General features: G+C 54.6%; 2 protein-coding genes across 2 annotated transcripts in view; both read left to right on the forward strand.

Annotated features, from left to right (window-relative positions):
- Gpr4 (G protein-coupled receptor 4) overlaps positions 1–1,561 on the forward strand; it is a 2,576-nt gene extending 1,015 nt beyond the window's left edge. The window contains exon 2 of the mRNA XM_013032590.1: positions 1,556–1,561. Coding sequence (XP_012888044.1) covers positions 1,556–1,561 — 6 coding nt within the window. The remainder of the gene's footprint in view (positions 1–1,555) is intronic.
- Positions 1,562–5,569: 4,008 nt separating this feature from the next.
- On the forward strand, positions 5,570–12,056 carry Opa3 (optic atrophy 3 (autosomal recessive, with chorea and spastic paraplegia)). The gene is made up of 2 exons (XM_013032591.1): positions 5,570–5,786; positions 11,602–12,056. Exons 1-2 carry the CDS (start codon positions 5,645–5,647, stop codon positions 12,054–12,056), a joined length of 597 nt encoding a protein of 198 aa, XP_012888045.1. The 5' UTR covers positions 5,570–5,644.
- Positions 12,057–12,684: the final 628 nt, after the last annotated feature.

Raw genomic sequence — 12,684 nt, forward strand, 5'->3', positions numbered from 1 at the left:
CGGCCGGCTGCAAAGGCGCCAAGGCCGCGGGGGACCTGGAAACCCCCGACGCCGCGGGGGAGCAGGTACAGGCCTGGGCGCTGCTGCCGCCCACCCAGTGACCCTCCCTGGCCCGGTGGGTGTATGCAAATGAGCATGCAAATGAGCGCGGAAGCCACCGCTGTACATATTCATGAGCAGGGGCCGGGCTCGTGAATATTCATGAGGCACCTAGGGCTCCTGGGCCTGTCAGCCTAGCTACTACCTGAGACAGAGCGCTGAGGATGGAGTGTCAAAGGAGACTTCTTTTTGTATCTCCAGTTAATCAGCACAAAGCCGGAAAAGGGAAAAGTGGCTCAAGTGGTAGAGTGCCAGCCTTGAGTGGAAAAAAATACTTAAGGGGGAGCACCCAGGTAGGCCCTGAGTTCAAGCCCTACCACCAGCATGCAAGAAAAAGAACAGACGGGAAAAAAAGCAAACGGAGGGACAGCGCCCAGGGCTTGAGTCCAGGCCTCAGGCCCAGCACCAAGAAAATAAAATATAAAATACGAGAAAAGACAGGACCGAGCCTGTTGTGTTGCTGCTCAACCATCCTCTTCCACCCATAATCCCCTGAAAAACTCACCTTTTCTTTTTCTTTTCTTTTTTCACCAGTACTGGGGTTTGAGGTCAGGTGCCTGCACAGGTCCCGCTGCAAGTTCTCTGATGCAGAAGCTCCTCCCACCCTCTAGTTCTTTTTAGATTCATCATTTTTCCAATAGGGTGTTTTGTGCCTGGCTGGTTTGGATCATGATCCTCCTGTTAACCATTCCATTCTTGTAGCTGAGGTGGGAAGCTTTACTCACTGTGCTCAGCTTTTTATTTGTTGAGATGGGGTCTTTTAAAAATATTTTGCCCAGACAGGCCTTCAACTATGATTCTTCTGGGGCTGGGAAGGTGGCTCAGTGGTAGAGCACTTGCCTTGCATGCATGAGGCCCTCAGTTCAATTCCTCAGCACCACAAAAGCAAAAAGAAAAAAGCCAAAGTGGCACTGTGGCTCAAGTGGTAGAGCGCTAGCCTTGAGCTGAAGAGCTGAGGGACAGCGCCCAGGCCCAGAGTTCAGGCCCCACGACCAGACCCCCCCAAAAAAACTATGATCCTTCCAATGGACACTTTCTGAATAGCCAGGATTACAGGTGTGAGTAGCCCAGCCCACCCAATTTGCTTTTTTTTTTTTTTTGTCGTGGGACTTAAACTATATAGGCCTACACACTCTCCCTGAGCTTCTTTGGCTCAAAACTAGCACTCTACCACTTAAGCCACAGCACCACTTCCAGTTTTTTCTGAGTAGAGTCTGATGGACTTTCCTGCCCGGGCTGGCTTTGAGCTGTAATCCTCAGGTCTCAGACTCCTGGGTAGCTAGGATGGCAGGCATGAGCCATGGGTGCCCAGCTTTTTGTTTTCTTTTGAGGTTCCAGGATGGCTTGGAACTCCTGATCCTCCAGCCTCTGCCTCTTGAGGGTAGGGATGACAAGAGTGCACCACTGCATCTGGCTCTCACAGTTGACTTAAACTATTGTCCTCCTGGTCTGGCAGTGTTAGCGGACACAGTGAGCCCTCATGAGCCCCTAGATCCTGCTGCCGTTTGGGAACCATAGCTCCTGCACTAGGGGCTGAGGAAATGAGCCAAATGTTCTTCTAAAAGGTAAAAATCAAGGGCTGGAGGCATGACTCAAGTGTTTGCCTAGCAAGCTCAGGGCCCATTTAAACCCCAGTACTATCCCCTGCCCCCCCCAAAGCAAGGAAAAGAAACTGAGGCAGTTAAGGGGGACAGATGGAGCCTGATGGAGACAAAGGGGACAGGGGAGGGACCACCGAGGTGGTTTAGGAGCCAAGACCCAAAGGTGGCAGGAGGCCAGGCAGTCAGCTCTGTGGCTAAGCATTTGGGCAGAGCAGAGGACACAAGTGCAAAGGCCCTGGGGTCAGAGAGTGTGTGTGTGTGAATTGTGTGGGAGTGGATTACAGGGAGAATCGGAAGGGCGAAGATGGGAGACGGGACTGGAAGGAGGGGGCTCCAAGCGGGCTGTACAGAGTCACACAAATCTGCCTGATGACCTGGCCTGGGGCGGGGGGGTTTAGTGGAAGACAGATGGACAGATGGATGGATGGGAGGTACTGGTGGATGCCAGGGGCTGGTGGGCTGGCTGCAGATGTTGGGGCTGGATGGGTGTGAGGGGTTGGGAACAGAGCAGGGAGCAGGCCAGTAGCACTGTGCGATGGCATTCTGGGAAAAGGAGATGGGGGGGGCAGAGAAGGCCTCTGGGAATGAACCAAGAGCTCAAGCATCAGTAGATGACGCAGTGCCAAGGTCACCCCAGCTCTCCCTCCCCCCATCTGTCTATTCCCACGCGCCCCAAGGGGGCTGGGGAAGCCTGCCCTGCTGGAGGGACCCCTCCCTCCCTGGCCTCGGGTCAGCAGAAACTGCCCTGTCCAATCACCCGGAAGGACAGCAGAAGGGAGCATTAAGGGTTGTGTTCTGTTGTTTTTTTTTTTCCCCACCCAATACTGGAGCTGGAAACCAAGGTCTCCCATGTGCCCGGCAGGCGATCGACCATCTGAGCCATGCCCCCGGCTCTTGTGTTTGTATTTTTTTTTTTTGTTGGTCATGGGACTTGAATTCAGGGCCTGGGCGCTGTCCCTCAGCTCTTCAGCTCAAGGCTAGTGCTCTACCACTTGAGCCACAGCACCACTTTCAGCTTTCTCTACTTAGGTGGTGCTGAGGAATCAAACCCAGGGCCTCGTGCATGCGTGGCAAGCGCTCTACCACCTTCGCAGCCTGGGCATCCTCCTGCTTCTGCCTCCCCAGTGCCGGGATTACAGGAGGGCACTGCCATGCCCTTACCAAACACCTGGATTCATATGCATTGGCCCTTTCCCAAGAGCTCACAGGTGTATAAACAAGCCGCTGAGACAGGAAGATGGATCACACACACACACACACACACATTCTCAGAAGAGATTCCTGGAACACTTGTAAGACAAAGGAAGCAGTGGGAAGAGGGGCATGGAAAAGTGCACTTAATGACTAACATTTATGGCATGGGGGGAGGAGGGAGGAGAGGGTTCTGGGAAGTCCTACCACTTGTCCACCCCAGAAAACTGCTTCGGAACAGACACCGCCCCCCTCCCGTCCCCAAGCCCCCTGCTATCACAGAGCAGCCTGGCCACTGCACATGTCCATCAGATGCTCATTCCCCAACCAGTCAAGAAACATCTATTGGTGGCTGGGTGCAGTAACCCATGCCTGAAACCCCAGCTACTCAAGAGGCTGAGACGGGAGGATGGAAGTTCCAGCCCAAGGGGGAAAACAAACAAGACAAATTAAAGACCTCATCTCAATCCCATAAACTGGGTATGGTGGTGCTCCGCATGGCTCATCCCAGATTCTCAAGAGTCTGGGGCAGGAGGATCTTGAAGTTCAAGATCAACCCAGAGAAAGGTAGGGAGCTCCTGAAAACAAACAGGTGAATGAAAGGGCTGAGGATAGGGCTCACGTGTTAAGAGTGTTTGCTGACCATGCACAAGGCCCTGGGTTCAAACCCCAATAATGAAAGAAAGGAAAAAAGAAACCCAAAAACCTGAGCAGCTACTGTGCTGTGAGGCTGCCGGCGGCAGGCCTGGAGTTCCGCCTCAGCTCTGTCTTGCTTCTTTCTGGAACTTTGGGCAAACTCTTTCTTCCCTCCAGCCTCAGTTGGCAAATGAAGACAGGACTGGTCCCAAGACCCAGGCTCTCTCATGTCTCATTCAGAAGGGATTCTGGGAAGAGATTCCTATGGCCATAATTCAGACAAGTGTGGGCACACACACCCCATATGTGTAGATCTCCCTGTGTAGCCCAAGCTAGCCAGGAACTCCCAATCCTCCTGCTTCCGTATCCCCAATGCTGGGACTACAGATGTGCAGCACCATGCCCAGCTACCATCATTACAGGGAGGACTTCTGACATCTCACAGGTCTCTTAGTGCTTACTGAAGGGCACTGGGGGAGTCAGAGTAGATACCTAGGGACAGTGGAGGAGAGCCCTGGAGTCCTTCTCCCACCTCCTCTGCCCAGCTGTCCATCTGCCTCTCCTTCTAACGACCCACCGCACACCCCACCAAGCAGGAATTTCAGCCCAGGCCTGCCCTTGTTTATAAGATTTTGCTCCCTGCTGGGTAAGGGACAACAGCCCAGGACTTGTCCTTCCAGAGCCAGCTCCCTGGGGACCCTCACCCTCTAGAGGAGGAAGTGGGGTTGCCTGAGGACGCCTATCAGCCCAGGGGCAGGGCCATCAATCTCTGCAGGCCCAGAGGACATGTGCCACACCCCGCAGGCACACACAAGTGTGTGTGTGTGGGTGTTGCTCTTGGCTTCCATCCCAGAGCAACACACACACACACACACACACACACACACACGTGCGTGCGTACGCGCACGCACAAACACACACATTTAAAGAAAAAAACAAAAACAGCCTGGCATGGGTGGCTCACGCCTGTCATCCTAGGTACTCGGGAGGCTGAGATCTGAGGATCACGGTTCAAAGCCAGTCTGGGCAGGAAAGTCCGTGAGACTCTTTATCTCCAATAAATCATCAAAAAACCAGAAGTGGCGCTGTGGCTCAAGCGGTCGAGTGCTAGCCTTGAGCTGAAGAGCTGAGGGACAGCGCCCAGGCCCAGAGTTCAAGCCCCGTGACCGACAAAAAAAAGTCAGGCTGGCTTTGAACCACGATCCTCAGATCTCAGTCTCCTGAACAGCTAGGATGACAGGTGTGAGCCACTGGGCCCGGCTATACATACCTTTTTGGGCAATGTCACCCTTCCCAGTTTTTTCCTCCCATTCCTGTAAGGTTGGTTGTATATGGCTGGGTCAGCAGGAACTTTTGTTTTCCGAGTTTGAGCAGTTTCAGGCTATGCCCCCAAAGGATGATTGGGAAGGTGGTGTATAAGGAAGTGGCTTTTCTCAGCTGCCTCTGTTCTGTCAATTCCCACCCACAAGTTGTATAGTTCATTTTTTAAAAAGGTTTTAAAAGTCATATTTTCACATAAAGCCAACAACCCTGTAAGGCTAGAAACGGGAATACTAGAAACAGGAATACTGATGCTCTGAGAGGTTGAGTCACTGGCCTGGGGTCACACAGCGCGTAAACGGGGAGGGGGAGTTGGGATTCCAAGATCCGGGTGACACACGGCCCATTTCCTCTCTCATCCTCGTGAGAGCTCTAAATTTTGGAAGATGGATTATTGGGGACTCATTAAACCTAATTAGGACTATCAAGAAACCTCCTTTGGGCGGGGAAACCGACTCAGCGCTTGACATCACACAGCAGCGCGGTGGCGTCAGCCGAGGCGGGAAGGGGGAATCCATTACCCGCTCCCGTGAGCGAGCGGCCGTTTAACGGCACCGCCCACTGATCGCCTCACTTCCGCCGTATATTTGCATATTTAGCGCACGGACGCAGGGACGTCGGCGTCGACGCGGTGACGTCAGGGGGCGCCCCTGCAGTTACCCTTTCCCTCCAGGAGCGTACGTACGCACGCAGGTACGTGGGCACGCACGGCCCTCCCGCGGGCGGGGGAAGAGTGGAGAGGTCGGAGCCGCCCCGCCCCGCCAGCTAGGTTGCGCGTGCTCCGTGCGACCGCCAAGATGGTGGTGGGCGCGTTCCCGATGGCGAAGCTGCTCTACTTGGGCATCCGGCAGGTCAGTAAGCCGCTTGCCAACCGAATTAAGGCGGCCGCTCGCCGCAGCGAGTTCTTCAAGACCTACATCTGCCTTCCGCCGGCTCAGCGTGAGTGACCCCACGTCCCTCCAACCTTCCCATTCTCCAACCCGTTTCAGGTGGTTACTTAGGGGATGGACTTCTACCTGTGACCAATCACAGCCTGAACCGGCAAAGTCCTGCGGCCAATAAGGGAGGGCCTCTGGGAGAAAGGCGTCTGTGTAACCCAATAGTGAAGGCGGGCTTGGGGCAAGGGGCGGGACAAGACATTAGCACGCGCGTTGTAAACGCCAGCCAATAGGAGAAGAGAGTGTGTGGAGACTGACGTCTAGACGAGCCAATAGTTGGGGAAACCGGCTCAATTTGGGCGGGCCTTTCCAGAACAGAAAGGAGCCATAGGCGGGACTAGGGGAGAAACCCAACTGGGGTGCTTTGCCGAGCCATCCTTGGCCCCCAAAGCCACCCGTTCCTCAATTTCCCGCTTGTCATGGGATGTGCTTGTATGTCATGCACTTAGAATACACGGGTGCCCTAGTTTTACGCCAGGCGTGAGTTGAGGGTGAAGTTTGGGGTCTGGGGGCGTGTCTTCAAAAATCTGGCAAGTTTACCCGTATATTTGTTAATAAGTTCAGACGCAGTGCATTCATTCAGTAGACCACCTATACAGGTGGACACCTGGCAGATACATATTCTAGATCAATCAGCCCCATCCCAGCGTGCACTGGAGCTCAGAGGAGCCCGCGGGCCCCAGGCATGGGACCCCCCCCCCCCAGAAGGGTCTGTCTGAGCCGAGATCTGAAGGGCATAGCCAACGCCCAAACGATGAGCTACTATCAAAAGATGATCCGCGTGCTCTGGGAATAAGAGATAAGTGAATATAACTTCTGGGGGTAGCAAGCCACCACATCCACCCACCCATTACTTCTGTCAGCTGTTCACTGGTGGACAGTGCTGTCAGGAAGGACTTTCAGGCAGAGGAGATGTAGGAGTGGGACCTGAAGGGTATCACCCCCCCCACCCCCAGACAACAGGGACAGTGTTGAGGCAGAGGAAGGTGCATGTGCAAATGCCAAGACATCTTTGTCCTTTGGTTTTTGTCTTTCTGCCTGGGCCTGAAATCCAGAATAGGAAAGGGTTAGGGTTTGTGAGTCACAGAATGTGTTTCATATCAGTTGTCATCACCTTCTGGTGTTGGCCAGGTTAGAGAGGTGACTTCCTGACATTTATAAAAGGAATGACTGAGGTCTTGGGGATGAGAAGGATTGCTGCCCTCACACGGGTGGACTGTGCCAGAGGTGGGGCTTGAACTCTAGACTCTAGACTTGATTGCTTCCTGCTTCTACCTTTCCCCCAAATATTGTGACTTGTCTTCCTGTTATGGTTTGTGAAAGCTGGGCACCAGTGGTCATGACTGTAATCCTAACTCCTCAGGAGGCTGAGATCTGAGGATCATGGATCAAAGCCAGTCAGGGCAGGAAAGTCCACAAGACTCTCATCTCCAGTTAATCACCAAAAAAGCCAGAAGTGAAGCTGTGGTTGAGTGCCAGCCTTGAGTAAGAAAGCTAAGGGATAGTGTCCAGGCCTTGAGTTGAAGTTCTAAACCAGCACCCTCCTCCCCCCAAAAAGATAGCTTGTGCTGGGCGCCACTGGCTCATGCCTGTAATCCTAGCTACTCAGAAGGCTGAGATCTGAGGATCAGTTCAAAGCCAGGCCCAGTAGGAAAGTCTGTGAGACTCATCTCCAATTAGCCACCAGAAAACGAGAAGTGTAGCTGTGGCTCAAGTAGTAGCACACTCACCTTGGGCTGAAGAGCTCAGGGACAGTGCCCAGGCCCAGAGTTCAAGCCCCACGACCTGGAGGGCTGTGGGGAAGATGGCATGTGGAGTCATTCTGACATGGTTTCTCAGGCTAGTGACTTTGAGCAGAGCCTTTAGTCCTTCTCAGCCTCAGTGTCCTCTTCTGTGTAGTGGGTATGACATCATTAGGCACTGTCCACTGGGCATTTCATAACAGGGGTTTTATTTCCCAGTCCTTATGCCACTGAGCCTTTATAAATACCTGTCTTATGTATATATTCTGTGCTTTTGGGGGGAGTAGGTGCTGGGGATGGAATGAAGCCATTGATTTGCCCATAGTAGGGCCATGCTTTACCCTTGAGCCACACCCCATCTGGAGTCCTCAGGAGGCTCACCTGCATGTTGGGACCCTGGGTTGGCTCCCTCTTTCCTCTTCAGTCAGTCTCTCTAGCAGGGATGCTGATGTCCCCTTCCTGCTCCCCCCCCCCCAAGTCTGGTGCTGACAATCTGAGCAGCTTCTGACACAGACCCTGACCCTGGCCACTGAAGACTGCCTAGCAGAGTAGACTCTTGGGTTTAGACCTGGGCACCTCCACTTCCTACTTGTGTGATCATGTCCAGTAGCTTACTGTCCCTCAAGCTCCTTTTCTACATTGACCAGATGTGGGTGGGCACAGAATGAGGCTGTGGGTATGAAGGACCTGACTCAGAGCACAGATTCTTAGTTCTGGTTCTTAGTCCTGGCTAGGAAGATACCACAGAGCCTCTTCTCCCATGCCATCGCTGCTGGAGGCCAAGACTGCTTCCTCCTCTAGTTCCCACCCTCCAGTTCCTGCTGTGCTGTTGCTGGCTGTGTCCCTCCACAAAACAGAGAAAGAGAGGCCAAACATCTAGTTAAGTTCAGCCCCACGGGGATGGCCAGCGGCAGGTAGCCCATAGGGGGCGGGGCAGAGGGGTAAGTGGCTTTGGGGTCCAGAGTGGACTTCCTGGGAATCTATTTATAATGTCCAGAGTGGCACGTCGGTTGTGGGGTGTGACAGCCAGGCTGTTGCTGGTGATTTCAGACATCTGTATTCTCAAGATGTTCAGGGCGGTCTCTTCCCATGCCTGTGTGCATTCATAGTCATTTCCATCATCTACCATAGGGCTGTATTGTAACCACAGACTCAGGAATGAAAGGGAATGGGGCTGGGAAGGTGCCTTAGCGGTAGAGTGCTTGCCTAGCATGCATGAGGCCCTGGGTTCGATTCCTCAGTACCACATACACAGAAAAAGCCGGACATGGTGCTGGAGCTCAAGTGGTAGAGCACTAGCCTTGAGCACCGAGAGGCTTAAGGACAGTGCCCAGGCCCTGATTTCAAGCTCCAGGACTGGCAAAAAAAAAAATGAAAGAAAAGAAAAGGAATGTTAACAATAATTTTAAAACTACAGATGGGTGTTTTTCATGCTTCTTTGCTCATAGGACAAATACTTTCCCGTATTTGCATTAATGGTCTTCCCACCCACTGGGCATTCTGCATAGGCCTTAGTTGGGGTTTGGCCTTGAGTTTTTTTTTTTTTTTTTTGGTCTGGTCGTGGGGCCTGAACTCTGGGCCTGGGTGCTGTCCCTCAGCTCTTCAGCTCAAGGCTAGTGCTCTACCACTTGAGCCACAGCGCCATTTCCGGCTTTTTTCTTTTTGCTTATGTGGTGCTGAGGAATCGAACCCAGGGCCTCAGGCATGCAAGGCAAGCACTCTACCACTGAGCCACCTTCCCAGCCCTTGGCCTTGAGTTTCTAAGTTTTTTCTGTGGTCCGGTGACCCAAATCCCAGCTACTCATGCGGCTGAGGCAAGAGGATCTTCAGTGGAAGGCCCGGCTCTGCTAGAAGTGCTGTGACAAAAAAGCACTGGGGCATGGCTCTCTCTAGCCTCTTCGCTAGCACGTGCAAGACCTGGGGTTCCATCCTTGGCATGGAGGAGAACAGAAGCCCTCCGGCTTAGCTTGCAACCTGGGAATGTCTGTAAAGATGTGTCCTGGATGCCATACCCAGAGTGTTCAGGAGAGGGCGCCCGGCACCCTGCTAGTGGAGCCCGCAGAGGCTCTGTGTTCCTTCCCACCCCTATTCAGTGAAAACCAGTCAGCAAATCCTAATCTGACACGAAGGCAGACCCATGGCTGGGGGTCCCACCAAGGGCTGGTGGGGTTGGTTTGGTGGCTGGCTCACAGGTGGCATTCAGACAGGTTGGCGCTAAGCATGCTTGGATACTTGAGGGGGCAAGAAGGTGGTGTTTGGTGGGGGACACAGGTGAGAGACTCTTCTCAAGGAGAAAATTCTTTCAAGAAGCCCCCCCCCATCTGCCCCTCACTGCCCACGACCAGCTCTTGAGCCCCAGGGTGCCCTGCAGTGGCAGGGGAGGTCAGCCTGGTGAGATGGTGTTGATAAGCTGACAGGAAGCAGTGCAGTGTGGTACAGGCCCAGGCCCGACATTCATTGGTTGGTTTGTGGGTACCTGGGTTTGAATTTGGGGCCTTGCCCTTACTCAGTTTGCTTGCATATCTGGCTTTCTACCACTTGAGCCACGCCTTCAGCCCAGCCTTTTGCTAGGAAGGGTAGTATAACAGCCAGTGAAACTCAAGTTTCACAGCTTTCTATTGCTCTCTTTGAGGGTCTAGCCTAGCAACCCCAGACATGCCTCCTCCCAGCCATTCCCACAATTCTAGAGCTGATTCTTAGAGGCTCAGCCTGGTTCACCCCCCCAACCCTCAATCACTGTGGCCCAGAGAATGCACTGCTCTAATTGGCCAGGCCAAGGGGCGGGGCTAACCCCTCCTGGACCCTTTGGACCAGGCACAGGGACACAAGATTCTCAGATGCTGGCAGGCAGCATCCCACTAGAGACTGGCAGCTGCCACTCTGCTGGCTGTGGGGTCACACAATCCAGTTATCACCCTTAGGGTGACGTGGGTTTTCTTTGTTGTGTTTTTGGTTGTTGTTGTTTTGTTTTGAGACAGAGCCTACGTATGTAGCCAGGCTGGCCTTGAGCTCATAATCCTCCTGTTTCAGCTTTAAAAAAATTTTTTTTTCTGTCAGTTATGGGGCTTGAACTCATGGCCTGGGTGCTGTCCCTGAGCTTTTCTGCTCCAGACTAGCACTCTACCACTTTGAGCCACAGCTCTACTTCTGGTTTTCTGGTGGTTCATTGGAAATAAGTCTCATGGACTTTCCTGCCCAGGCTGGCTTTGAATCACGATCCTCAGATCTCAGCCTCCTGAGTAGCTAGGATGACATGCATAAGCCACCAGGGCCTGCCCTGTTTCAGCCTCTTGAGTGCCGGGACTACAGGTATGCTCTACTGTGTCCAACTTTAGGGTGAGCTTTAAACTGAATGGAATAAAATATATCCAGGGAAGGCAGCCAGGGCAGGGACTGGCTGGAAGCTGTGTTTTCTAGGGTGATAACTTATTAACTGATAATTATACTTTTCATCTGATACGTTGTCATTATCTCTACAAATGATCTTTTGTTAAGGAGTTTACTACTTTCAGTCTGGCTACCTGAGGGAGGAAGCCTATTAGAGAGAGAAGCAGTTCCCCCAAACAGTGCTGGGTGAGAAGTCTACCTGGTGACTCAAGCCTGTAATTGCAACTACTTGGAAAGCAGAGACGGGGTATTGCAGTTCAAGGCCGGCTGAGCAGAAACATTCTTGACTGCACCTGGGCCAGTTGGTTGGGTGTAGTGACAGGCACCTATCTTCCCGGCTGCTGGGAGGCTCAATGGCTGGGCAGAGTGGTGGACTCCTGTCGTCTCCGGCGATGCCAGGGAGGACAGCAGGTGGATGGTAGTCCGGACCCGTGCGCTGTCTCTGAGTCTTTTATAGTCCAGGCTGTCGCCCTCCCACTGGAGCCATAGCTTCACTTCCGGCTTTTGGCTGGATAACTGGAGAGAAGAGTCTCACGAGTTTTCCTGCCCGGGGCTGGCTTTGAACCGCGATTCCCAGATTTCAGCTGCTGAGCGGCTGGGACAGCAGGCGTGCGCCGCGGTGCCCTGCCCTGCCGCAGGCCCCCCCCCCCCAGCGCGCTGACCCCTGTCTCCCCCCCCTCCCCGCAGTGTACCACTGGGTGGAGATGCGGACCAAGATGCGCATCATGGGCTTCCGCGGCACGGCCATCAAACCGCTGAACGAGGAGGCGGCGGCCGAGCTGGGCGCCGAGCTGCTGGGCGAGGCCACCATCTTCGTGGTGGGCGGCGGCTGCCTGGTGCTGGAGTACTGGCGCCAGCAGACGCAGCAGCACCGCAAGGAGGAGGAGCGGCTGGCGGCCTGGGAGGCGCTGCGGGTGGAGGTGGGCCGCCTGGGGCTGGCGCTGGAGACGCTGCAGGCGCAGGCGCGGGAGGCGGCGCCGCGGGCCGCGCTGGACGAGCTGCGGGCCGAGCTCCGGGAGGTGCAAGCCCACCTCGGCCACGCCCACCCAGCCCTAGCCGGAGATGGTCAGGCCTGCAAAGGCCACGCCCACCGAGACCACGCCCTCCCCGCGGCCCAACCCCACACCGGGACTGAGAAGTAGGAGCCAGACTTGGGTGTGGCCGGTGCGCCCCAGCGCCGCTCTCTGCCCCCACATCCCGGGCTGCGGATGGATCCCATCAGAATCCACTGGATGAGGACGCACCTGAGCCTTCGAACATCCCACCATCCCTACGGACCGGGACTGCCTCCCCTGGGACCATCGCAGCCGGTGGAGTCATCCTGCGCTCATGCCCTTGAGCTGAGGCCCACAGTGTTCACCCCCCACCCAGTTCAGCCCTCCCCCAGCCCCCAGGTGGTCCTGGGAAAGCAGAAGGGAGCCAGGGCTTGAGTCAGTCACCTGGCTGCCACTCCCAGGACCCTTACTTCTGGGGATGGCCTGGACTTCCCAGATCTTCTGAGACAGAGGAAAAAGGATGGATTCAAGCCATCCTATCTCCCCCTTGACTGGGCCGCAGTTCCTTCTCCTGGGACCTGAGTGGAATGGCCCACCAGCGCCCGCTCCTCCGTTAGTCGGTGGCCGCAGTTCCTTCTCCTGGGACCTGAGTGGAATGGCCCACCAGCGCCCGCTCCTCCGTTAGTCGGTGGCATAGCTGTGTAGTAGCAGCCTCCCTCCACGGTGGAGAATTTGATTCTGTAGCTGGGGCCAGTGCAGCTGTGCTTCAGCCTCA

This window comes from Dipodomys ordii, unplaced genomic scaffold, assembly GCF_000151885.1.
Source record: "Dipodomys ordii isolate 6190 unplaced genomic scaffold, Dord_2.0 Scaffold156, whole genome shotgun sequence".
NCBI classification, from domain to species: Eukaryota; Metazoa; Chordata; class Mammalia; order Rodentia; family Heteromyidae; genus Dipodomys; species Dipodomys ordii.